Source organism: Schistocerca nitens, chromosome 2 (assembly GCF_023898315.1).
Source record: "Schistocerca nitens isolate TAMUIC-IGC-003100 chromosome 2, iqSchNite1.1, whole genome shotgun sequence".
In the NCBI taxonomy this organism is placed as follows: domain Eukaryota; kingdom Metazoa; phylum Arthropoda; class Insecta; order Orthoptera; family Acrididae; genus Schistocerca; species Schistocerca nitens.
The window spans coordinates 505,414,716-505,441,378 of NC_064615.1; the positions used below are offsets into that span (position 1 = coordinate 505,414,716).

At 37.4% G+C, this 26,663-nt stretch overlaps 1 protein-coding gene across 2 annotated transcripts in view; it reads right to left on the reverse strand.

Annotated features, from left to right (window-relative positions):
- Positions 1-764: 764 nt before the first annotated feature.
- The window catches only part of LOC126236480 (trithorax group protein osa), a 66,405-nt gene continuing 40,506 nt past the window's right edge, over positions 765-26,663 (reverse strand). The window contains exons 5-7 of one of the 2 annotated variants that reach the window (XM_049945822.1): positions 22,182-22,563; positions 12,142-13,029; positions 765-2,378 (exon numbers count right to left, since the gene is read on the reverse strand). In XM_049945822.1, coding sequence (XP_049801779.1) covers positions 2,317-2,378; positions 12,142-13,029; positions 22,182-22,563 — 1,332 coding nt within the window. In that variant the 3' untranslated portion in view covers positions 765-2,316. Of the gene's footprint in view, positions 2,379-12,141; positions 13,048-22,181; positions 22,564-26,663 lie in introns of both variants that reach the window. The other variant, XM_049945821.1, reaches the window with a different exon arrangement.

The following is a 26,663-nucleotide window of genomic DNA, read 5'->3' on the forward strand; positions in this document are numbered from 1 at the left end:
ATCACAAACTGAAACAAAAAGAATGGCAGGGAAGGAATAGTGAATGTCAAGTTTGGGGTGAAAGATGGAGCACATAACAAATACTCACCATCTGAGATTGCAACAGAAAGGTCTTCATGGCTTTGAACTTCACGTTTATGAATGTCTCTTATTAACAATTACCAGTTAGATTTCAGTTCTGCAGCACTCTGCACTCCACACCGAGTCAATTTGCTGCAATTTAATGTTCTGTACTTTAGACTTGTTATTCACATATTTTTTTTATATTTGTGTGTGGTATATGAAAAAATTCCTGTGTTGCCTACTTAATATTCAGCTGATTACCAACATGTAAGAGATCTTTCTTTACAATACACCATGCCTTTTTCAGCACTCTTTTGGGGTGTCCAACTCTAATTACGCAGATTTGTAACTAGAACAATCTATTCCTTGGTATGCAGGGTAAATTCTATCCTCACATGTATAGAAACATTATAAATATATTATATTAAACTTTAAAATGAATGCAAGTTGTGTGATCAACATAATAATAAAAGATATTACAGAAGAAATTGCTGCAATGAAATTAAGAGTGCAGAAGGAATAGTAATTTTGTAGACATGTACACTTTTACCCACATACTTCTGCCTTTGTAAATGTTGGATATTATTTGTCAACTGCTAATATTTGAGAATTTTGCAGCTCAGGTTTACAATATGAACAGAATGTGAAAACAGATTCACAAAACACCAAATACTGGCGAAACAGCAATCAGAATACAGTCATTCGGAGTTTTACAGTTATTTATTGCAATATTTTTTTCTTTTTTTTTTATACAGTGGTAAAATGTTTCAATGCATTCATTACAACTGAATTTACAAATATATTTCAATTTTTATGACATAACTGCATATATTTATAATATAATATATATATATATAATTTGTATATGTATGTACAGATCACATTATTCAAAAACAATCTTACACTAGTTTGCATTTTTACATTTTTGTTATGTACAAGAGGCACAGCTAGCCCATAAATTACACACAATGCATCCAAGTACCAACGATACAACAAACTGCTGCATGACATATATATAAATGGAAGTTAATATCAATAACAATTATTGCCAGTTCCTTCTCATACAGTTTCACAATCAACAATTTAAATTATAAAACACAATACTTTTTTTGTTTTGTACAGTACACCAAGCAACACTTTACAATGGACTTAAATAATTTTTAATAAATAAATAGAATCTATAACTAAAACAAGGTTTTGATCTATATCACACATACATGTTACATGGATTATACAGTAGTCTGTGATGCATCTACTGAATCAAAATTACGTTACCAAAAGGCACGGCACTAGAATGATCAGCTCATAATGGCTTGTTATAGCTGTGGCACTGATGTATGTAGTTCATTTTGTATGAGTGTGGAGATGTTAACAACAAAAATTGTGGACTGCCATTCAGTGAATTTGTACAGAAATTTTACACTGTAACAATAAATTACTATTTCATACAATAATTCATAGTATCACAAAATTCAGAGCCATACTTGATTACAAAATAAAATTCAAAATAATAAATGTCAAATATTTTTCGTACAAACTACTATTGTACGATTTAAAAATAATGTATTTTTTCAGCAGAGCAGTAAAAATGCCATTGTTAAACTGCCTAGGCATAATAAAACTGTACGAAATAACACAGTTAAAAAATAAGAAATACATTTTACAATAATCTTTAATCACAGGGGAGACAAAGAGCAATTCTACGCCTTCAATGGTTATCTAAAGTAATCCACTGAACTTTACACCTTCAAGATGACAAACAATAAAAATAATCAAAATGGACAGTTTTCCATTTCCACCTACTTATAGATACACACAGGTTTTTCAGGTTCTCTGGAACATGGTTGGTACTGGATGCACACATTTTCAGTTGGCATTGAAACAAAAATATAATAAAAAAGTGACTGACATTTCATATGCCGTGGTAACTGATACTTTACATTTACACAAACATTTGTACAGCATCTTTAATATATTACAATACAATCGGGTTCAAAAGGACGTGATCATTCCCCCGAGCTATCGATCATGGAAGCAATTTTAATCGAATTGCTGTGAATCACACAACTTCAAAAAGACACACTTTCCATGAATGGAGTAGGGTGCAGCTCTTTGAAAATTTTAGGAACTGTTCCTACCCTTTGAGCGCACAGCATGTAGAAGCCGCCAGTACAAGTAAGAGCGCAGGTGACGTGGGTATGTGTGACAAGACTCACCAGGAGAAAACGCCTGTACCAGCTTGTGCCGTGAGGGTCACTTCTCAGTCGAACATTCAGCTTGTTTCTGATATGGAGCATAATCCAGACGATACTGGCCTGAAAATAAAAAGGAGGTGTAAATATTATTGTCAGAAATGTCACGATGGAAGCAATGCTGCCTCCTGTGGCTTCTTGCATCTTCTTTTCACTTAATTTAGAATTAAAAATTTTGACTTTATGCATTTTTAATTAAAAATGGTTGCATCACCTCTGCTATAAATAATGGATGAGTCAGTTGAGGAAACTCTGCATCACGTATTTTGTACATTTACGTTCTGTTACTAATTGCAGGGCCATATTTTTACTTGGTGTTGCGTCATCTTTCATAATCATCACTCAGTGTATTTCACTTACTGAAAATATTTTGAAAAGCTTCAGGCAACACTGTCTTTGCATTTGCTCTGTTATAGTTTTCTACATGATCAGGGTTATAGTTTTCTACATGATCAGGGTTAAATAGCTGTAACAGATAATGAAATCATAACTATTGCCCTCTATTATGTTCTGTCACCACATGTATGTTATGGCTTCAATAAAGTATTCATTAGTTCTTGAGGAATATTTTGCCATTTCCTGAGACACACAGTCTTCAGTTTCATTTGGACAATATGTGGATCTCACACAACTTAGGGCCTAAGTGACCAGCCCCTCCTTTCCAACCAATTCCTCTTTCATAGCTGAGGCAGGAACATACATGTTTCAAAAGCCAGGGCTTTCAAGTGTTTTTACCAAATATACTAAGAATTTTGCGTCCTGAAGGTAAGTCATGGCCATCCGTTTATTGCCTGGGAAGGTAAAGATCAATTCTGCATATGTATTCTCTGTGTTTCTAAAATGTGTACTATGAAAACAACCAAGGGACACAAAAGTTTTGGTTTTCTTATGTCTGAAATCACCACATTACATAGACAGGTTACAAAGTCATCCAAATCAGAGTCATAATCTTACTAAGCATATTGGACAAAAAATTAGTCACTTCCAGGAGACGTCACACACTGTGACAATGTCTCTAGCCAATTTCATTGAGTTTCTTCAGGTATGCTATATTGAGCTGAAGCCAGTCACTGACGATTAGATACTGCACAGTTACCAAAATGTGGAAATGCCGATTGCTGCATTTCACCCGCTATTTGAAATAGTTCCAGGTATTTTCTACAGGATTAAGGTCATGTGATTTAAGTTGGCCCGTTGAGGTGTGGTAGGGTGTTTGGGTTTTCATCAAATCAGGCAGGAACATATATGTGCAGTTGTTGTCATCCCAAAAAAATGGGATTATCCACAGCATGATCGGCACAATGATGTGGAAGAAACGGCAATACCAGATCACCTAGAACGCTGAAATAAGACCTCGGTTAGTGCGCAAGGCAAGCTGAATGACTGGACCCATGTCATGGCACGAAAAAGACCCCTAAAACATCACAAAAGCACCTTTGGCCTGAACTACACTCTCCACACATTGTGGGTTAAGCAGCTCATTGGGTCATCGGTGCACTCACCAGTCTCACATCATCTGAAAAGGAGGCAAAATTGTGACTCATAGGACCACACCACATGCCTCCAGTCAGGTACTGCCCAGATTCTGTATTGATTTGCCCACTGCAGATGTGCAGCTTTATGTGCCTCTGTGATTAATGGCCTTCCTTGAGAAACCCATCACCAAATGTCTACTGATTGCTGTCACCTTCACAATGTTCACTTGGAAATTCGCTGAGGTGGACTTGCATTCAACAACAGCACCAATGCCTGATGGGTTTGAAATCAAGTGTCACTTATAAGATGTGACACTCCTTTCCTGTCCCTGTAAGTTTGCATCTTTTTATGACCACTGTTATGACACTGTTTTACATGACTGCCAGTGTTACAGTATCCCTCGTAGACATGTTGGATGGTCTGCATTGATACAACAACAAATCTGCCAATTTCTTTCATTGTGTGATAATGGGCACATCTGAACAACATTCTTTCAGGGTGACCCATGTTAGTGGATTGATTCCATAAAGGGTGGATGCTCAAACTTGGAAAAAAATTCCCCGAGAATTCCAGGTCTGAGGAGGAAGTCGGTGTTTGAAACTTCGTGAGAAGATTCTGCCGCAATGAAAAACACCTTTGTTTCAATGATGTCCACCCAAATCCTGTATCATTTCGGTGACACTCTCTCTCATATTTTGTGATAATACAAAATGTGCTACCCTTCTTTGGACTTTCTCAATGTACTCTGTCAATCCTATCAGGAAAGGATCCCACACAACGCAGCAGTATTCGCAACGAGGACGGACAAGCTTAGTGTAGGCAGTCTCTTTACTAAATCTGTTACAATTTGTAAGTGTCCTACTAATGAAACACAGTCTTCGATTAGCCTTCCCCACAACATTTTCCACGTGTTCCTTCTCATTTAAGTTGCTCATAATTGTAGTTCCTACGTATTTAGTTCAATTTACAGCTTTTAGATTTGACTGATCTATCATGTAACGAAAGTTTAACAGATTCCTTTTAGCACTCATGTGGAAACAGTTTGGCAATTTGTTTTGATCTTCTGATGACTTTACTAGTCGATGAATGACAGTGTCATCTGCATACAACCTAAGATGGCTGCTCAGATTGTCTCCTAAATCGTTTATATTGATAAGGAACAGCAAAGGGCCTATAAAACTACCTTGGGGACAACAGAAATCACTTCTGTTTTACTCAATCACTTTCCGTCAATTACTACGAAATGTGTCCCCTCTGACAGGAAATCACGAATCCAGTCACATAACTGAAATGATATTCCATAAGCACACAATTTCACTACAAGCTGCTTGTGTGGTACAGTTTCAAAAGTGTTCCGGAAATTTAGGAATACAGAGTATGTCAATAGCATTTAACACTCAGACACTGAAAAATCTGATTCAGACACACCACCTGATTGTGAAGACAATGAGACCTCTTCTGTGTGTCTCAAAAAGCTGGAAGAAAAGAATCGGATTCAATTTCATGGAGAAAAGCACATTATCCACATAGGAAGAGGGCAAGACAATGAGACCTCTTCTGTGTGTCTCAAAAAGCTGGAAGAAAAGAATCGGATTCAATTTCATGGAGAAAAGCACATTATCCACATAGGAAGAGGGGCAAACACAACCTCATACGACATCTCCCAAGCGCAGTCAGAAAGATAAAAGAGTTATAGACCATTTTCGAAAGCTGGCTCTATTTATCTGATGACAGCATATTAGAAATGGTTGTAATGTTCATTAACCAATATACGATGGAATCCAACATGATTATTCACATGACAGAGTCACTAAAAAGAGTGACAAAACTGAGATACAAGCATTTATTGATGTCCTCTATATTGCTGGACCTTATATGGCAAGCAACGTGAACGTTTCAGATTTATGAGCTGGTTATGCATTTGGGATTGAGATATTCTGTCTCACCATAGGTGTCAATAGATTTTGCTTCTTAATTCAAACTCCTAGGATTCGATGACTGCCAAACCAGGGAAGAGCAAAACATGCACAATCACCTTTCCCTTATCACGAAGATTTTTGAAAAATTCATCGAGAACTGTCAATACAGTTATCAACTGGGAGAAGAAGTCGTCACCAATGATAAATTGGAGGCTTTTAGGTGAAGGTGCGACTTTATTCAATATATACGTTCCAAGCCAGCTAAATATGGAGTTAAATGCTTCCTGCCATTGATTCAAGCATTATACATGCAACATGGAAATTTATGCAAGCAAGCAACATGATGGCCCTTTCTAGGTTAGTAATAGATCTTTGGATGTTGTTCAATGCCTGGTTGCCACTCTTACTAAATCAGGTTGTAATACAACAGCTGGCAACCAGTTCAGTGATGTTACTCTCCTTCACACCTTATCAACAAAATGTAACCTGTCCTATGTGGGGATTTTGAAAAAGAACAAATGGCAAATTCCAAAATTAATGAAAGATCTGAGACCGAGTGGCATTCTCCAGCATTTTTGCTTTCAATAAAGAAGGCACTATGGTTTCATATGTGCCATACGACAAAATTATAAAAAGAACATGCTCTTGATTTCCAGGATACATTTCGAAGGAGCAATTGATGAAGGATGTGGGAAGAAAAGAAAACCAGAACTGATTATGTATTATAATAAACAAACTTTTTGTGGATGTGGTTGACAAATGTGTTCTGCTTACAGTACCCAAGAGGCACAAAAAGGTGGCCAATGGTAGTGTTCTCCACCATTCTAAATGTAGCTGGTCTCAAGTCAAGTCATTTGCCTGGTGAATGGACAAAACATTCCATCTTGCCGAGTTTTCCTTGGTGACCTGGGTAAAGAACTCATAGTCACTGGATTAGGCTATCATAGCTCCCACACTTGCCACACGGTACGGACTTACATCTTTGAGAACTACTTCCTTAAGGTAAAATACCACAAACATTGAGCACCTCTGCAAAAACTTATACTGAAGCCCATAAACAAAAGCAAATGACAGAACTCACCAAATATACATGGGAAGGATGCGGCCAATATTTACGGCTACAACACTGTGACTATTTTTGTGTCGGTGGCCGTAAAATCAATCATAACAATAATGAAAGTCATTTAGAGTGACAGTTTGTAAAAGAAAGGGTTGCTAGGAACATTTTTTGTTTGTTTGTTTATTTGTTTTCTACTAGTCCTAGTCAGGTTTAACTCTTTTGATTGAATCTCTGTAAACTAGTTTATACAAGAAGTTTATACATAGTTTACTTAATAAAAAAACATTCTTACTTTGATATTGTATACATACTTTTTCAGCTGGGAAATGTGAAACATTACTTTTTTCAGTTAACAAAATTTGTATCTCATAGAAACGAGATGTGTACTGGTGTCTGACCAGGTGACACGTGTAAAGTATTGTTAACACACTTCAAACTTTAAAATTTGTGATTTATAAAACTCAATAAAATTCTGTTTCAATGCCATGTCAAAAATGTAGGATGTCCTCAGATTTTATGAAATTTCCTGAGATTTCCCTGATTTTTCCAGGTAAAATTTAATTCTCTGAGAATTCTGGGTTTTCCAGAGGAATTGCCATCCTACGATAACACCACTGTGATTCAGGTCAGTGGTGGAAAGTCACATGATGCCTGGCATGGTTTCCATACCATCTGCAGCTCTTAAAAAGCACCAGTGTGTTCTTTTAAGACTTCCCTTACCCTCTAATCTGGCTAGCATCACTGTCATAGGTTATCAGTCACTCACGAAAAATGTAAGTGAAATACAATGCAAACAGGATTGGCGTGTCACTGGACTTAGTATACAGAATGGGTACTGAGTTATTTGAACCCAATGTAATGTACTCACAATAAACCACTGATCATCTTTCAGTGGTTCAGAAGTTAGTTTTGCCTCAGTCTTTTAAGGCAGAAAAAACTTGTGAGAAAAGCACCAGGTGTCTCACAGTTCTGTGAAAATGTATGTCAGCACTCACTTAAGTCAGCCTAGTTATTTTAGCATTTGAATCAAGGTCACAAGGTCCATCAAATTTTTTTAAAAGTAAGAATAGTATTTTGCCTGAACTTCAGCTAAACCAATACTGTCGTATCATTTTGTCAGCTCATGACTCCTCAACTGCAACACAATCGACTACAACAGAACAACTGACAGAAGTGAAAAACAACCCACACAAAATGGGACAGCTGAGAGAGCTCTTTGGAATGGGTGAGATACTGTTCAAAATGAAGAAATATTTCTCCATTTAAATAGCCTATTATGGCAAGTAAGCAATGAACTTCAAGTAGAAACGGTCTATGAAAACTCTATTTGTCAAGCAGTACTACAGTGTCACCAAGATCAAACCTACACCAATCAAAAAAACATACTGACAACTAAAACTAAAGTGTATACTGGAAAATGTCTTCAATTATGATAGAGTTTAATATTTTTAGTGAAATGCTTTGCTTCAAACATATTCTACAAACTGATACTTTGACCTCGAATCAAGAATTCGGGCACATACTATTTCCAATAACTTTCTTTGTAACACAGTACCTGTCAGATACCAGTACAGGAGGTACCACAGCTTTTCTGAAGGTAGACGGCAATTTAACTTTGTCCTTGGCCATAAATCAACATGAATTATTCCATAATCAGTATGGATGCCATTGTATACTGATATTGTAACATATTTATTTTGGTATTAGATGTCTCATTATTTTGTTGTTTCCATCACTAGTGGTCAGCACAAGAGGATGACTTTTTCCGTACATTAATATGTTCTCTGTCCTTCAAAGGCTCAACTAACACTTGTCCTTGTGGAGGCTGTGATCCTTCAACACACAGAGGTAACAAATGGAGGCAACTGTGTATTATTTCTCTGTATCTTTCAAATCTTAGTTCCTCAAAATGCGTCCTGATCACTTGATCGTTTACTACAATTATAAAAAGCTTTGGGAATAAAAAAGGGCTTGATGTTTCATTAAGGGCATTATGTAGTTTCAGGGAGCAGAATGGATAGTGTGTGTTCACCACACAATGGTAAGGTCTTTAGTGTGTGGACAAAAATAGTAAGAGACAAGTGGCACAGTAATAGAAAACAACAATAGAAATTAAAAGCAACAAAACTGCTGCAACCTTGTGTGTACCCACACAGAAGCACGAAAAGATGGTATCATGTCAAGATTACAACTTAGACTAAATAAGGACAAAGATGTAGAAGACGTTAAAACAACATAGCAGCTGACTGTGGCTGGCTGACACCAGGAAGAAAAAAGATGAGCCAACAACTCCACAACACACTTTCAGTGAACAGTTATTCCCATGAAGCACTGTATGTGTTTTACTGTTTGGTGACTATTACTTCACTTCTTTTTCTGTTTACCTTTTCTCTTTAAAGTGAAATACATTAACTCACTTGTTCAAGATTTCGCGCTACCCATTACAGTTATAACAGTTTCAATAAAGTGCAATTATTACCCGTATCAAAATAGCAGAGGTGTGGATGGGTATTCTGTGTAATGTGAAACAGGTTAATTTATGTGTTACTGGGTGAAAGTGCATATTCATATGTTGAAGGAAATTCATTGTCTTAATCAGTGACCAAAGCAAAAACAATTTATGGATGAACATAAAATTCTGTAAATTTTAAGGAGAGCATGTTGAGATGTTCCGGTTTCAAGCTTTTTAATAACAGCATAATTGGCATTAATTTAACAAAATTTCACAAGTGATCAGCCTATGGCTGCTTGAGAAGATGACTAAATGGTGTTAATTGAAATTGCCATTAACATACATATCACTGGATATCACTGCTGAACTCTGATTCAGTACGGTGTGGATTATAATATTCACTTCCATAAGTCAGCTTGTTATGTAAGAATCCCAGGTTAGGAGTCAGCCTTTGCTTCTCATCCTGCCTGGTGGTCTCCCCTGACCTGAAGTTCTGGGACCTTTTCCACAGCTTCCCTATTTCCTAAACCTCACTAGTCCTTTTCCTTCATCCCTATTCCTTACCCTCAACCCTTCTGCCAAAAGAAGGAATCACTGGCTTCAAAAGCTTGCACATTTCCATAACTTTTGTGGTTTTTCTCCTGCCATAATTTGGGGAGAAGATTTTTTTATCCATCCAATTATATTTTCAAAAATGGATTATTTTTGTTAATGACACATAAGTTTTATTCAATTTGGTCTCTACTATTCCACTGTTTTCCCATAAACTTCCACTCTGACAGAAGCAGGTGAAGATGTAGAAGGCGAAAACGGCATGCGCGCGCGCCCACACACACACACACACACACACACACACACACACACACACACACAGAGAGAGGAGAGAGTTGAAAAATGTATTGGACATGATATATAGTGCTGTGAATCAGTGAGCATATGTAAAAAGATTTCTTAATTAATGTGACAGCTCCTTGCCTAAAGAAGGAATGTTGAAAGGCATGGAGGAGAAAGGCAAAAGGAGTGATTATCTTTACTAGTAATAGACAAGAAAATCTAAATGAAAGGCGAATCAGTATGTTGTCATTTCCACTCCCTGTTTATCGACTCAGATTTAACAAAATACTAAAATCAAATGGCTCTAAGCACTCTGGGACTTAACAGTTAAGGTCATCAGTCCACTAAACTTAGAACTACTTAAACCTAACTAACCTAAGGACATCACACACATCCATGCACAAGGCAGGATTCGAACCTGCGACCGTAGCAGCTGCGTGGTTCCGGACTGAAGTGCCTAGAACCGCTCTGCCACCGTGGCCGGCAACAAAATGCCAATTATCAATTTTTTTAACATTCAACAGGTAACACAATGAACACAAGTATAATGGATTAATGTTGAATCTTACGGTTTTGTGCAACTTGAGTGAATAATGTAATTACTGCCTCAGTCACTCAACAATGATGGGTAGAGAAATAAGAAGCTTATTCATTTAATTCGACAGAAAAAAAAAAACCACACTCACTAAGCAGTGGAAGGAGAACACACACAAAAGAATGTTCTTTTATGTGTGTTCACCTGCTGCCATTTGGGGGGGTAGTTTTTCATATGCCCAATTACATTACATTGTCATACATTGATTATCTGCATTGTTAAACTTATTCATTTGTGATTCAATTAGACCGTGTAGAATGTAATAAATTTATAACAGTGTTTACAATATTTATAAGGGTGTAGCTAGTATTTTTGTAAATGACACACATGCAACAAGGCCACTCTAGCTTATCACTGAAGCCAATTTAGAAACTTCATATGAAAACCTAAAGTAATGAGCTAGTTTGGTAACCAATGTGGAGGTATGCTGAAGAATGGGAAGCAGATAACAGAAAAGTTGTAACTTATGGCCACCACTGAGTACTTCAAATAAGTCTATAAAGCAGAATTACAAATTAACTGAACGTTATATATTTATGACCATCATTTATCTTCAGGATGCAAAAATTCAGTACTGCAGATAGGCACATATACATGAAGTTAATTACACTCCGCACACATTTTAGAGAGGTTTATTGCTGCTACTGGGTACTTGATTAATTCTCGCTGTTTGTTCGACAAAAACCACATGTTTATTTTAAAAGAATGGCATAAAACAATTTACTCGTAGTAGTGTCCTTCATCAGCTGTAATCTTTTTCCAGTTTTCAGGCAACAAATGGATTCTGCAATAAAAATAATGAAGTTTTTTGAGGTGATCCACTCATGAAGCCAGTTTTTGAGACAATTAGAAGATATGAAGTGTTGTTCATAAAGGCCATGTTGCATGGACCAAAACAAATGGTAATCAGAAGGGGTGGTGTCTGTTATATTTTGTGAGTGGAGTAAGACATCCCGTTAAAGTCCATTCAAGGTTTCCTTCACTTGGTTTGTAACATGTGGTTTGGCACTTATGAAACAGAATGAATTTGTCATGTCTCAGAGCATATTGTCGGTACCTGTATTTATGTGTGTAAATCAAATTGAGTAACTGTGCCTCATAGCATTCAACATATGGTACACCACACCGACCAGGACATATTTTGTCACTGATTCTGATCTTTTTATTTGAATCGTTGAAACAGTCTCTGCATGTTATTTCGACAGAGCATGTTCTCCATATGCTTCCACTAGCAAACAATGACCCTCCGCAGCAGATATTTTGTGAGAAGTTGAAGGTATCAAAAAAGTATGTTCATTTCACTCCACTCTAAAGTGACACACAGATCTGAAAGCCTAATGTTTCTACTGTTAAATTGGTCTTGTGTAGTAGCTGTCTGCTAGGCTGCCCTTATACAACTACTGCCCTCTCTTTGTCAACAGCGAGAATAAATTCAAGCTCTCAATACTACAGCTATTGTTACCAAAGAGAGGACAATTGATTATACTTACTTGGTTTAGTTATCTCCTCTATCGTAGCCTCTTTGCAGTCAGCTGCATGGTGGTTTTGGCTTCCACAGTTGTAACAGGATACTTTGGGTGGTGGCATGACACTGGAGTACACAACTGGAGTTGGAAGAAACGTTGTGGGGTGTGGTGGAGGAGGTGGCGGCGTCTGAGGTCCATGATACTGATACACCAGCTCACCATTGTGCGAGAATGGAAATGTCGGTCTTAATGAGTAGCTGCTGAATCCTGGGAACACAGTTCCAGACCTGTGAAGGCCTGCAAAGTGGCCAGTTGGCACAAAACCGGCAGTTGTTGCACCAGCAGCTGGCTGGTAGGGCACAGCACCAGTCGTTGCATCTGGCACTCTTGATGCACCATTTGGGAGGTACTGCGGGCTAGTGCTGGGAGGGTATGGAGCCACATGAACAACATCTGCAGCAGTGACTGCTGGTACAGTGAAGACTTTGCGACTATCCTGTAGAGGCGGCTGCCCAGGTTGCTGCTGAGGTGGCTGCTGCTGTTGCTGCGGCTGTTGCTGCTGCTGCTGTTGTTGAGGCTGCTGTTGTGGTTGTTGTTGCTGCGGACCTATACTGACTCCGCTTCCATCACTGGGACGTGGCTGTCTTGCACCAGGCAGTCCTTTTTCAGGCACAACGGCACTTGGTCCACGGCCTCTGGGTAACGTTTGTAAACCAGGGGGATTCGAGGTTTTTCCGCGTCCAACACCTCCTGGCCTTCGGCCACCCACAGGTCCCGTAACCACAGGAACTATTTCAGGCATATCTGTTTTGTCTGACTCTACAAGCTGAGGCCTTCGTTGATCCTTTTCAGAACGATCTTCACAACCAGGACTCCACCTTTCTGCAACTCCCACATCTTTGCCTGGATAACCTGTGAACAATGCATTCCCTGAAATAGCCAAGAAAAATGAATATATTTGCATGAAGATACATTATAGCACAAGTTTAAAGGTAAAGCAAGGAGAAAATGCTTAACTATAGATAGCTGATGTAGGACATTTGATAAGAAGCTGTTTTTGTTGGGCCTCTGTCTCATTCAACAACTTAACAGAACATGTCTAACTAGGGACCTGAAAAATTCGCATTTGTAATAAATGCAAATAGGGATGGGAATTCTGCCTCAAAATGTGAATTTATGTAATAAATCCTATTTCACATTGAACTGTATCCAGATGAACTATTTTATCAGAGAGTCTGAAATGGGTTATTTTCTGTATCTAAATATCGAAAAAGTAACCAATTTTCATGTACTGGTATTACACAACACCTGCAAAGCCCAATTTGGAAAGAGAATGTGTGTAAGAACCCATCTGCAAAATAAAGACGTGCGCCTATGAACGAAAGCAATGACGTATCAGTGCGCTCCTAACTTATGCTCTGGCCACACATCAAACAGTGGATGGTTGAATTGTCTCTTTAGGATACACACAGTGTATGGCAATGTAGGATTCAGCTGTTGGACTTAATGCTTTACAACAATGAAACTTGCACATTCGTCTGTTAGCTGAAGTTGGCACAACTGAAAATTACAGACAATGTAACATGGCACTTTTGGGTGAAATGTGTTTTGAACTATGATTCCATAAGATACAGGTTGGGCCCGAACTATATTGTTTATGACATTGCCAACCCCAGCAAGAAACTTTGCGGTAGCCATTACCAAATGCTTTGTGCACTCTGCTTTGCCCTGCATTGTGCATAGTCTGTTAATTTCTTTCCTTGTTTTGAAATGAATGAGGAAACTAATCCTGGTCAGTCACGGGGTTTTAGTGTGAATTTCACAATACCAGGGAGGCTCAGTGGTCCATGTGTCAATTCTGCTCTTGCAGACATACAGAATATGGGTGTAACCTGGCTGATCTGTGAGAGGGAGGTGGTGGTTGTTCCTACTGCACAGCTCCTCACGTATCCTGCATTCAAATTTTTCGTTTGTTAACACTTGTGGTCACCTGTTACGTTGTACTGTCTCCATTATAACAACCACACCAAGAGTCTTCCTGTGAAGTGGAACTATCATTATTTTCGGTTCTACTTCCACTCTAATTATATTTTCGGTTCTATCTGTATCTTTGCAAAGTGTGGGTCGCATGGCCCACGAAAGGTTTCTGAAATATGGTAATCGTGGCTTCTATGCAACATATTCAAACTCTATGCTCTGCAGATTTTGTAATTATCAAACTGGGTATATAATGCTATCTGCCTACATTACAACCTGGGTAGAATTATATTAATTCTCTCCCTTTCAGAGCTAATGAAAGTGACTTCATTTACCATTCATTATTGTGATTCTTCTTATTTAAGATTGGACATGAGCAGCACTTGTTTTCTTTGAATTTAAAGAAAGTTTTACACATGATGCAAACTGGATCTATTCAAAGTAAGGCTCGCAGCACATGTAAACATAAACTTCATTATAAACATTCCTTTCCATATTGAACTCAACAACTTCCCAGAATAGACTTTTTACTGTACTGTACTGCACTGCGCTGCACTGCACGACCCTATTACACACTCACCAGCCACATGCATTACTGTCGATCCAAGATCAGTCAGATTTTGCATATTGCTAATGACATATAAATAACTGAAAAGACAAAAATATATATATGAGGGCTCTGAAACCTCACAGGTGGGAAAAGAAAGATAATGTCAAGAAACACCTTAGATCAGAAGAGTACTCTTTTCACTGGTACTGCTGCTCCAGCGAAACAATCCTTTACAAAACGCTTAAATGGAGCCAAAAGAAGAAACAATCAAAGACTATTTCAGAAAAAAAACGTGTTTCAAGTTTTCAAACAAGCAAATATTCCACTCAAAAAGCTCTTATTCTAGCGACTAAAACTATTTGTTCTCTTTTATTGTTGCTTGGTGCAGAACAGTACATGGTACCAATATGTTACAAAAAGCTGTGCGTGAAAGTGCAACTTCTCAGGTGGGGCAGGAGGAGGAGGAGGAGGAGGAGGAGGAGGGGGAGGAGGAGAATTATATCTTAGGTTCTACTGATAGTGTTTTGGATAGCCCTTGGCCTAGCGATCATTTGTGTTGGAAGAATAGGCATACTGTGTCTATCCCACAACACGAAGTCAACATGCAAACATTACAGAGTTCCTCCAGCCCAGGTAAATTGTGAAAATTTGCTGGTTCTTTTGCATTATGTGTGGTCTAGGGTGGGCCTAAGAGGGATTATAAAAGCAACATTTGTTCATCAGCAGTTACTGAGCACCCCCCCCCCCCCCCCCAAGGAAAAAGGAACATGATTCCTGGGTACCAAAAGTACAAATTTGTGCTGGTGGCCACTTCCATAATTTCTATTCATGGCAAATCACTGATATCTTTACTATATGTACTCATTATCTTCGGAAATTTTGAAACTTTTTCCAGCATCATAACCCATTACTGAAATCCAAAGATTCAAAAGTTACCATACTATGCATGAGGCATAAATGTAGTTTTCACTGGCACAGTGAACACATGTCGAGAGTTCTGGAGCCATCGCAAGGTTCTGATGTCACTGAACTATGTTTTTAGTGACTGTTTTTTCACCAATAAAATTTTGTGGCACAAGGCCTCTGTATAACGGGCACTTTATGTCTATAAAGGATTTTTTGGCCTGAAAATTATTCGACAATGCCACCTGGCAGCATAAGCACCATACAAAAATGATTTTGTTGTACGAAATTCTTTGTACCTGCAAATTAAACATTGCATACTGTGATATACTGTAGGTGTAGCCTAAATATGTTGTGCATTTTTATGTAAAATAGTGTGACATGAACTTGCGTTGGATGGGAGATGATTTTGTTTTAACCTTATATTACGCATACTTATTTATTGTTTGTGTGTTCAGAGTATGTAAATGTGTTTATGTATATAAATAAACTGTTAAAACTTTACTGATCTACAGAATTCATTTTATATAAGCAACACATCCCGCTGTAGCACACAAAAGAAGAGAACCAGCAGAAAACTGCTCCTGTTGAAGTACAAAAAAAAGGTGATTATGCTCCTCTTTAAAAGACTCTGACAGTGGGGGACCAGCTGCCTCAATCCTCATTCCTCACCAAAAATTTTGGCATGTGAACGTATTCACACTTTTTTTGCACTAAAATAGAGTAGCAGAGAGACAGTGACAGAGGAAGAGAGAGGAGACAGTGATGGTGGGGTGGTAGAGAGAAAGTGACAGAGAGAGAGAGAGAGAGAGAGAGAGAGAGAGAATGGAAATTAAAGAGATAAGTGGAGACCATATATAGGTTTGAGGAAGGGGGGGGGGGGGGGGAGGGAGAGGATCCGGACACCCACAAAATGGCAAACTTTAACAAAAAGGAAGTTGCCCACTTTCCCTCAAATCCTTAATACCTACGTGTTAAAGTTTCCCAATGAAGACATCGAAACCCACAGCAAGGAATCCCCAAGGACATATGTGGAGAGGAGCAATTGTGGTTGAAGAGAAAGACAGCAGACTGCAAGTGACAAAGAAAGAGACTGGGGCAAGAGGAGAGAAAAAGAATGGGGCACAGACAATGGCAGTGGGAAAAAGAGACAGTGGTAGGGAAGAGTGAGAGAGAGAGAGAGAGAGAGAGAGAGAGAGACAGAGATGAAGACTTCGACAGTAGGAGAAAAGACAGGAGAAAGATGAGATAGTGGGAGAAAGACATGTACAGACAGTGGCGGTGAGAGAGAGAGATGCTAAGTGTGAAGTCTTCACTAAAAAGACTGGGTACAAGGATTTAGAATTTTCTGTGTTGAAAGAATGTAAATATGTTTGCATGCCAGAATTTTTGCTGAGGAAGGTGGAATGAGGACTGAGGGCAGCTGATTCTCCATTTTCCTGTCAGAGCATTTTAAAGAGTAGTACATTTGTATTTTTTTGCGCTCCAATATGAAATTTTTTCAGCTGGTAATTTTATTCACAACCACTGTGTTTTTTCCAAAACAGACGTTAATTTTACCAACAGCAAATGCCACATTTCCAGGTCCCCAGTCATAACATAACCAGACATTTATAGAAGAAAAAGACTAATAGAATCTTAAACTATGAAATTCAAGAATGAAAACAACACCAAAACATATAGCACAAGATGTTACTTAATTTTACATATCTTAATAATGAGCAAGGAGATGGGAAGGTATCAGTCACTGCATGATTAGTTGGGACAACCAACAAGAGGTCCAACCTGTACCTTCCTTACATTAAACATTTATCCTAGACTTAGGTTTGTCTTAGTGATTTCCAATTAGTGTGGCACAATAAAAAGAACCACCCATTTGTTGCACTGAATCATGGCAATATTAATTGGAGTCATACTCTTACTACTGTGTAGTAAACAGTTTCCTTGACAAAACTCTTCCACTTTTATTTGAAAACTTATGGCTTGTTGCTTTGCAAACAATCTAAGTTTTATGGAAGTCTGCTGAAAATGTATACATATCAATGCTGTACATTTTTTTAAACAGTATTTTGGGATATGTTCAAAATAAAAACACTTCCTCTGCTCTGTGTTCTCTGAAAGTATGCTGCTTTTCCATTTAAAGAGTTCACATTGTCTACCATCAATCCTGCAACAATGATGGAGGGGGAGGGGGGCAAATTTTAACAAATTTTGGTTACAATATTTTCACGTGAAACATTAATATCTGCAATATATTCTCGATTATTCGGGGTAATGTGGGGGAGAAGATGCAGAATAATCAAAAAACTGAGATGTTTTCAAACATATATTTGGGACGATGTCTACTGGATGGGTAGTAGCGACAGCATCAGGAACTGACGTCTGCTTGTGCTCAGGCACAGCCCAGCGCATTTGCCTTCAGGCCCTTGCCCACAGACAATGAACTTCCAAAAATAACTTCTGCAAACACTTGCTGAGATGTTAACATTACAACAAAAACATGCGCAACTTTGCTTCTGCAAGTTGGTTGGGCAAGTTAATTTCAGCAACTTGCCGCAAGTATCTTCAGAAGTGTTTCCACTAGAGACATGTCGTGAGATCAGCAAGTGGATGTTTACAGTGTTGCATTGAACAAAAATTATGACAAAAATCAACAAGTTAGGAAAAGAAGAAATATTTGGGTGAGGAAATTGATACAGAGGAGTACATATTTATCAAGAAACACTACTGAATGAATTAAAAGCCAGAGGACTTCGCTCAGATTAAAAACTTTATGAGAATGTCATAAGCAATTTTTTAAAATCTCTTTCTATTGTACAATAAAATATTTGAAACCAGGATAGAAAAATGCTGCAAGCTGTGTTACCAAGAGGTTACCTTTTAATCATTCTTCACCTTTTGAAGACAGTATTTTTACATCAAACCAGTCTCAAAACTGAAGACCACAACAACAACAACAACAACAACAACAACATTACAAATCTAACGCATTCATAAACAGGACACAAAAATGCTGTGAGCTAGATGATTAAACAGATGGTCTTTTAATTCCTCTTCAAATTTTGCAAAGATTACTTATCATAAGCATAACACATTTATGTTTATGCCAAGATTAAAAATAAGCTAAAATATACAGACATCTCCACCACCATTCTACTTTCCCCTCTGGTGAAACAAAGTAGTCAGTTAATTTTATCGCACTTCCTTTGGCCGATGGTGGCCAAGTATGCATGTTTATGAGTTCCCATGGTACACACAGTTTGTTTCTGTCTTTCTTCTTTTTGACAATGACATTGTTACGCCGGTATTGAACACACAAAATTTCCGTAAGTTTGAGAAAACTTCCAGCAACTTGCAAGTTCAGCAAGAACTTACAGTAAGGTGCAATAAACTGCTTCCGCTATATTATTTGAAAACAGCTGGAAGAAGAAAGTGTTAACCTCCAATTTTGGAAGGATTGGTTGGGTCACATTTTCTGTCATATGCTCACAGCAGCCGGCGACCCACTCTGCTGGTCCCCGTGTGCATGACACGTTTTTTTCCTTTCTTTTTTTAGATGCACAAGCAATCCGCAAAGTGGAATAATCAGTACACAAGTAACTGGGAGTACACTCTGTGTGTGTGTGTGTGGGGGGGGGGGGTTTATGTGAGTTAATCAGTACTATTAGTAACCATAGTATGTTGGACAACTTGCAAATTTTAATCAGAGTTCTTAGCAGCAAACAAAAGGTCAAATTTTACATCTCAGCTAAACACTTTTGTTGAAATGCACCTCTACCATGAGGAAGTTTTCAATAGAGAATGGGATACCTTTCAACACCTAAATAAAATCAGTTCTTGTAATTTTTAAATCAACTAAAAATATATTTGTCATATAATACACTTATAATGTACCTATGGATACAACTGAATTTTTATTCATCTTGCCCTACATTTCGACTATGTTGTTATTTCCTGCACACTACCTATAGGTTCAAAATCTAGTATTTGGTCCTTAAATTGGTGTAATTTTTAATTTGTTATCTCACAATCTGATTTATCTTGTCAGAGAGCTTCAGTATCACAATATACATCCAATATATCTTACCTTACAGCCTTACATTTAATTATTTTGTTTATTTTTTCCAGATTACATTTCCTTTAAAATATCTTTTTGTTTTCCCCCCAATATTTTAAAGGTTTCCATGTTTCAATTCATTATTTTTTATGTTCATATTACTGATTTTCCTCTTTTTCGTCTCCCAGTTTTACTTTTTGCTGCTACCTTTTTCATGCATCCTCCACTTGGGTTTGTCTATGATTCTTTGTTTTTTCTGCTGTAGGTCTAGGACTGTAGCTCAGAATAGATGGATTTTCATTGCTGGAGCGAAATTCACATTCAACTGCATCATTCAGTTCTCCATGCAAAGAACCAGTTACAACCATATAAATGAATAGCTTGCTTATAGTAACCAAAAACTAATGTGGCAGTTTGTTTAAATTTTCAGGTTAGCTGTTGATAGCAGCTTATGAAATCTTTGACCCAGCCAGTTCCAGCTATTTTATTTGAAACTGCTGGAAGAAGAAAGAGTTAATCTTCAATTTCGAAAGGATTAGTCGGCTCACATTTTCTGTCATACACTGGAAAGCCTCACATGCAGTTAACAAGTAGTTCCACCAATCCCTTTGCAAACCAACTCCTTTGTATGCTTGAGCATAGCTGTTTTGCATATTGGTAAACAACCTGTCATATTTGTAAATAAGTAAGTCTATAGTTATATTTTTAATAATGTAATCCTATAGCTTTCATTTTTCATCTGCACTAAAAACCTGCTGACTTGTGTACTTTGAATGGTAACAATCTGGTAACCTTGGTGTCCAATTACTACCACTCATCTTAATATCCACTACATTAATGTTTCATAATATGTTATATAAAAATAGCACATCCCACACAGATCTGCAGCTGTTATAAGTGACATGACATCTTTTAATGTTTTCACGGCCTTTGTAATTGTTTATTCATTTGCTTATAGTTTATTTGCTAGTTCATACTGTGTTAACCACAGAAAATAACTTACTTTGCACCTATGATTCCATATTCTAATATACTGTTTCCAAAATAAATTATCTGGATGGGGTAGGGGTGCATTTCAAATGTGTAGAAGTGGTTTCAGGTGGTTTATAGTAAACTCAGATGCAGAGTATCTGAAGGAATTTGGTTAATAAATCATATTTATCTCAGTTTATATTAAGTAACAAAAATGCACCACTGAAAACAGAACTGGACTTACTTTACATATTACAAAACAGTTCTTATTGAGTAGCAATCCTTTTATGCATAATAATAGAGAGGAACTCATTGTCAGTTATTCTGTTGTGGAAGCTGATTGTGTACCTGTTGAGCAATTAAGCAGATGTTCCAGTGGTGTGATGTTCAAACTGTGCCACCAGGTGATATGAGCCCTTCTCTTCTCCTGTGATTTCAGTGCAAGAACTGCCAACTGTGTGTGTGTGTGTGTGTGTGTGTGTGTGTGTTCGCGCGCGCGTCAAAATGTTGACCCTGTCACAGCAAAAGTCACAGAACTTGACTATGAATGGACATGTTTTTTCCCTTTGCTTTAGGCTATTAATTGGCCTTTTCGTTCCATACACGTGAGCTGCAGCTTTATAATGTCTATATATAAGGAGAAGATCAGTGAGCAGGAGGATAAATCGAATCAAGATGACCTCCAGTCCACCTCTTCAGCAAGCTCTAAGAAACTGGTGACTCCGAGATGGAGACACTTGTTTTATATGTCACAACAATCAGCAATGAGCACAACTGCTGCTGCTCCTGCTGCTGCTGCTGCTGCTGCTGACGTCTAGATATGAGTTTAAAATACATTCTGTAGGTACAAACTAAATTATATGGTTCGAAATGTGTATGGGCACTTTTCAGACGATACAAGTATAAATAATAGATTTGTGAATGTGAGATTTGCAATAAGGGCTAATCCACTCTACAAATTGAGTCAAACTACAGCTTGTCCCATAATTTACGAGCTAAATTTTGAACTACATTCTTATTAAAATGACCAGTAGTTCACATCTTATGTCGTATAAGTTAATCACTCAAACTGCATCTTTTTAAGATTAGTTTTAGCCATTAACTTATTCTGATTTGCTGCATGTCTTATTCCATCAATTTCTGCTTAGTAGTTGACATTGCAATAGTAACATGAACAGAAAACCATGTTTATAAAGCTTAAGAAACAAAAAAATAATAGCATGTGTTTCAAGATCTGGTAAAGGCACAAGCGGTCATTATCAATGCCGAGTCAAATATGCCAGAATCATGAAAGGAAGGAAACGGATATACAGGTGGTGAAATAAGACCTTTCGCAATTAAGGAGAGAATATGCATTCTAAGACAATGAGAAAGCACAATAGGCACAATGTACACAAACAATTCCTATGTAGGGGTTTTTTTGCTTCTATATCTACCTCAAATCTCTCTGAACTTCAATACTGAGAAAGCACCATGCAGTTCAGCTTGCAAACTGTAAATACTAAACTAGAAAAATGGAAGTTGTCCAATTACATAAAGAAGTAAGTAATTAAGTTTGCAGCCATTTTATATGTATTACAAAAATAAAAAGAGATAGTAGCTTACTGCGATCCCAGTGAGGTGCATTAGGTGCTGATGGTGTGTCAGGTGGTGAATGCCCATTGCTAGAGCTGTCAGATGTCCCACCACCACTACTACCACCAGATCGGCCATGTCCATCTTCAAGGACCAAAGTCTGCAGTTTATGAGCCATGCAGTACATAGGCCCTGGATGATGCTGATGCAGTTGTTGTTGCTGAAACCTTGCTGTCGACGTCATTGGCACAAAACATGTCAGGCAAGGAGATGGACCATGCACCAATGGTTGAGGAGGATACATCACCGGAGCTCCTTCCCATCGTCTTAATGCATGTTGGTGTTGATGTTGTTGTTGTGGTGGCAGCTGCTGTTGTGGTTGTTGCTGCACACCTTTCCGTTCCCCAGGTACCTGTTCAAGAATGCATCAACAAGTGAGAAAACCATATGATAGATGATCGAAATGACGGATGACCTAGCAAATTCCAGTGATTAAGTCATTTGATTCAGTTATGTATGCTTGTGAAGATCAAGAAAATGTACACTGATTTACAACAAAGCACACCTGATGTGAACTGTTAAGGAATACTGACTGGAGTTATGCAATATGAAGTTAAGCGATTGTTTTCATATGCAAGAAAATACCTGCTCCTACACGATAACTACAAAAATATAATTTACAATCTATGCGAAACAATCATTTAATAAATATTATTATGTAAATTTCAAATTTCAGGAATATTTTAAATTACTCTGAACTGAAATTGACAGCAATCATAACAAATTTATTATAAAGGAAATAACCAGTGGATATTAAACTCGTCTACAACAAATAATTGCAGAAATATTTTGATGATGATTTATAATAACAATGGCACCCTGCCCAAAGAATATCTAAGTACTATTCTCACGCCAATGGAAAGGACATGAAGTTCAGAGTAAGAATTCCCATCCTTTTAAATTGTCCAATTATTTCTAAAAAAAATAGCTAACCGATGGCTGGCAAATGTTTTCTTTTACAGTTCTAGGATGGAAACTGCTTGTACATTTTTTAATTATTTTGTGTTTTCTAGCCTGTGTTCTGTATTTATATGGAGGCTGCACTACACAAAGAAAGAAGTCCTCCGATTTTGCCTTGTGCAGTAGAAACAACCATATTTCATTCTCTCTCTCTGTGTGTTTTAAAATGGTATCTAAAATTAAATTAGGTACATATTATTACACTAGTAACAATGCTTTTCACAGCAGTATCTCAAATACAAGAAACCAATACATATGATGTACAATCAGCATGCATATTCTTTATTTTGTAACATGGAAGGAAGCCCTGACTGAATGAATTCACTCAAAATTATTTTTACTAACCTAGGACCAAATGACATGTGAATATACTGATTAATTTAATTAAGTTTAAAACTTCTGATTTTTTTACTTATGGTAAACCTACTGAAGCTTCAAATAGAACACTTTTGGAAAAAAAAAAGTTACGAAATAACTTAAACCCCAATGCATGTGATATACATTCATGCTCAAGATATGCCAAGAAAAAGCCAAGTTAATGGAAGTTCTGAAAGAATAAAACCCAGAAGCATGTATTATTGCTAAAACATAATTAAGACAAGTAATAAAACGAGACTGTACACTCAACTTGAGACACTGTAGAATTCAGAAGCGCATACACATCTGTGGTGAGAGAGACCACCAGTCATCTTAAGCAAACAGTTGCAACTAATGCGTAGTAATTTTGAATGGATAATGGTTTTTCAACATTCCTATTAATCAATTCTTTCTAATAACTTGAAACTGATGAAGACAGACTTATAGGAGAAGAGTTCCACTAAAGCGCTCCATCTGTCCATTTATAATTTTCTCCAACTTCAGCTCTACAGATGACTGGCAATCCACCTTCACAACTATCATCTTATGTACAGCCTAGAGCATCAAAATGTAATTCTGTACACAATATCAACTTATTATGTACAACATGATAAAGAAAACAGTCATTGTGTTATAAATAACGCAAGTTTTAATTTAAATGCCACCTATTTCTTCTAGAATCATCAGAAAACAATTCATACAAAGCTTGTGTTCTTGAATTTAAAACAATCTGATCTACACATTTCACTAAATAAGTCAGCAAAATTCATTAAGTGACTTTTAAAACTTTCATGCAGGTCACAGATGGATCTGTTAATCCCCCTGTTCACACATCATAAAATGTGAGTTGAGGGAGGCATAAAAATAGAGCTAAAAAATTTGACTATGTAGGAAATTCCATTAAAACAAGTAGCTTTTATATAATGGTAACATTTATTGTACGAACAAGTTGAAAGTTTCTTCCAGCGAAATGCATCATAGGATGTCCCTGCATGGACTAGAAAAGCAACTACTATTAGATCACAAAATGAAATTCCTAACAGTGCTGATGTTTCTAAGATAGTACCACAATTATGATTATCAATCTAGCAATTGAGCTTTCAGTAAGAATAAATGATGGATGTTGTATAGGACAGCAGTAACTAACCCATACAGTTCCAGTCTCTAACAGAACATGCAGAAGAATGTAAAACCATCAGGGGAGAAAAGGGGTGATGATTAACAGGCATTGAGACAGTGAACCTCACCTGAAAACGAAGTACTGAATTGAAACATGAAGACTATGGCCAAAAGAAGGCAACCACTTCACCATACACATAACTAGAGAAAGAGGAGAGTTTGATATTAACAAAAAACAAGAAAAACCTCGAACTAAGTTCAGGTCCCAACAGAAAATTTCAGTTTTTGTACATATTTGATACTTCTTAATAATCTTATTAATTTACTGTTTAACATATTATTTATTCCACTGCTCCCCCCCCCCCCCCACTCATATATAAGGTTTTTTTTTTTTTTTAAATCTGATGCACACAATGTACTGCATCAAATTCTTGCACTTCCATTATCACAATTTTTTCACTTTCTCTTCACTAAAATCTATAAAACGATCTTAATATAATCTGTCAATGGAAAAACCAGAATGGAATAACAACATTCTGAAAAGGACTGATTGCTAATCACCATGTAGAGGTGGTGCTGAGTCACTGACAGCAACAGTGAAAAGACAAGCTAAACTTTTATCTTTAAGATAAGAAAGTCCTCCTTCAGGAGCAGAAAACAACACATATACTCACCCAAGTGAAAAACACACACACACACACACACACACACACACACACACACACACACACGAACAAACAAACTAGGTATTGGGGAAGGTGGATAATTTAGAGTTAGAAGAAGTAGTGACACTCAAAGGACATCAGAAACACATCTCCCATGTCTTATCACAATATGCAAACTTAACATTCTTCTCACATCTGTTAACCAACAACAAATAAGCACCACTCAATATGCAAAAGGGGAGCTTGTGTTTTCTCTGTCAAAGATATGGCTAATAAACAGTATTCCAGTCCTGATTGTCGCATTTCTTAACTCATCAAAAGCATGTACTGACCTCACAGCAATCACTGTACAGAACTCTTAGTAGGAATGATCATACACAAAGTATCCACTTGGATGAATAGTCCTTCACCAGCCTCCTCCCCTTTCACCCTCCTGCAACTATGTCAGCCCCAAACTGGATGTTGCTTTTCTTCTCCATCCTAACTTTTTCATAAGAACCTTTCTTATCTATTTCTCCTACAGTCAATACGATAATCTCTGAACAAGTGCTCAAAAACAAAAACAGGCATGAAACAGCAAACAAACGATAACTTTTTACAGCACTTCTAACAGAATGTCAATTTTACTGTGTGCATTCTGGTAAGTCAGAAACAGATTTCACCTAAACACTACGCTTTTTATAGACAAAACGGCAAATAAAGATTTCAATACTATGAAAAGAATAGACTGCTACGCACCACATTGCAGAGACGTTGAGTTGCAGAAAGGCCCAACAAAATGACTGCTGAACAAGTGAGCTTTCAGCCAAAAGGCCTCCTTCTGAAGAAGACAATACACATTCACACAAGCACAACTCACGCATCCAAGACCACTGTCTATGTTCATCGAGGGAGACAGATTTCAACAGCTGATATCCATGTGGTTCAATCCAACATTATGTTAATTTTCCACCACATTCTGGAGACTATAAAAATGCATGACTGCAAGATTCTAACAATGGAAAGGCAAGAAGCCAGCAAGATTCCACATATTTATAGCAAGCTGCCGGGATTGTTTAAAATAGTAATACTTGCTAAAAACTGTGAAATTCATTCATATGATGTGAGGAACACACTATTCGATTATTCTACAGGTCACCTTTTTTAACTTCCCGCTGCTTGAGAGACTTGTCTATCTTATCCTGTTTCTGCCATGTTATAAACATCTCCAACTGTTTTAAGAGACTTCAATCAACAATTAGTGTGCTCTACTTATACTTTTACACAGATGGAAATTTTTCTACTGCCATGTTCAGCAGGTCTTTGGAAAGCAAGATGATAATACTGGTTCAATGGCTGAAAATGTACTAGT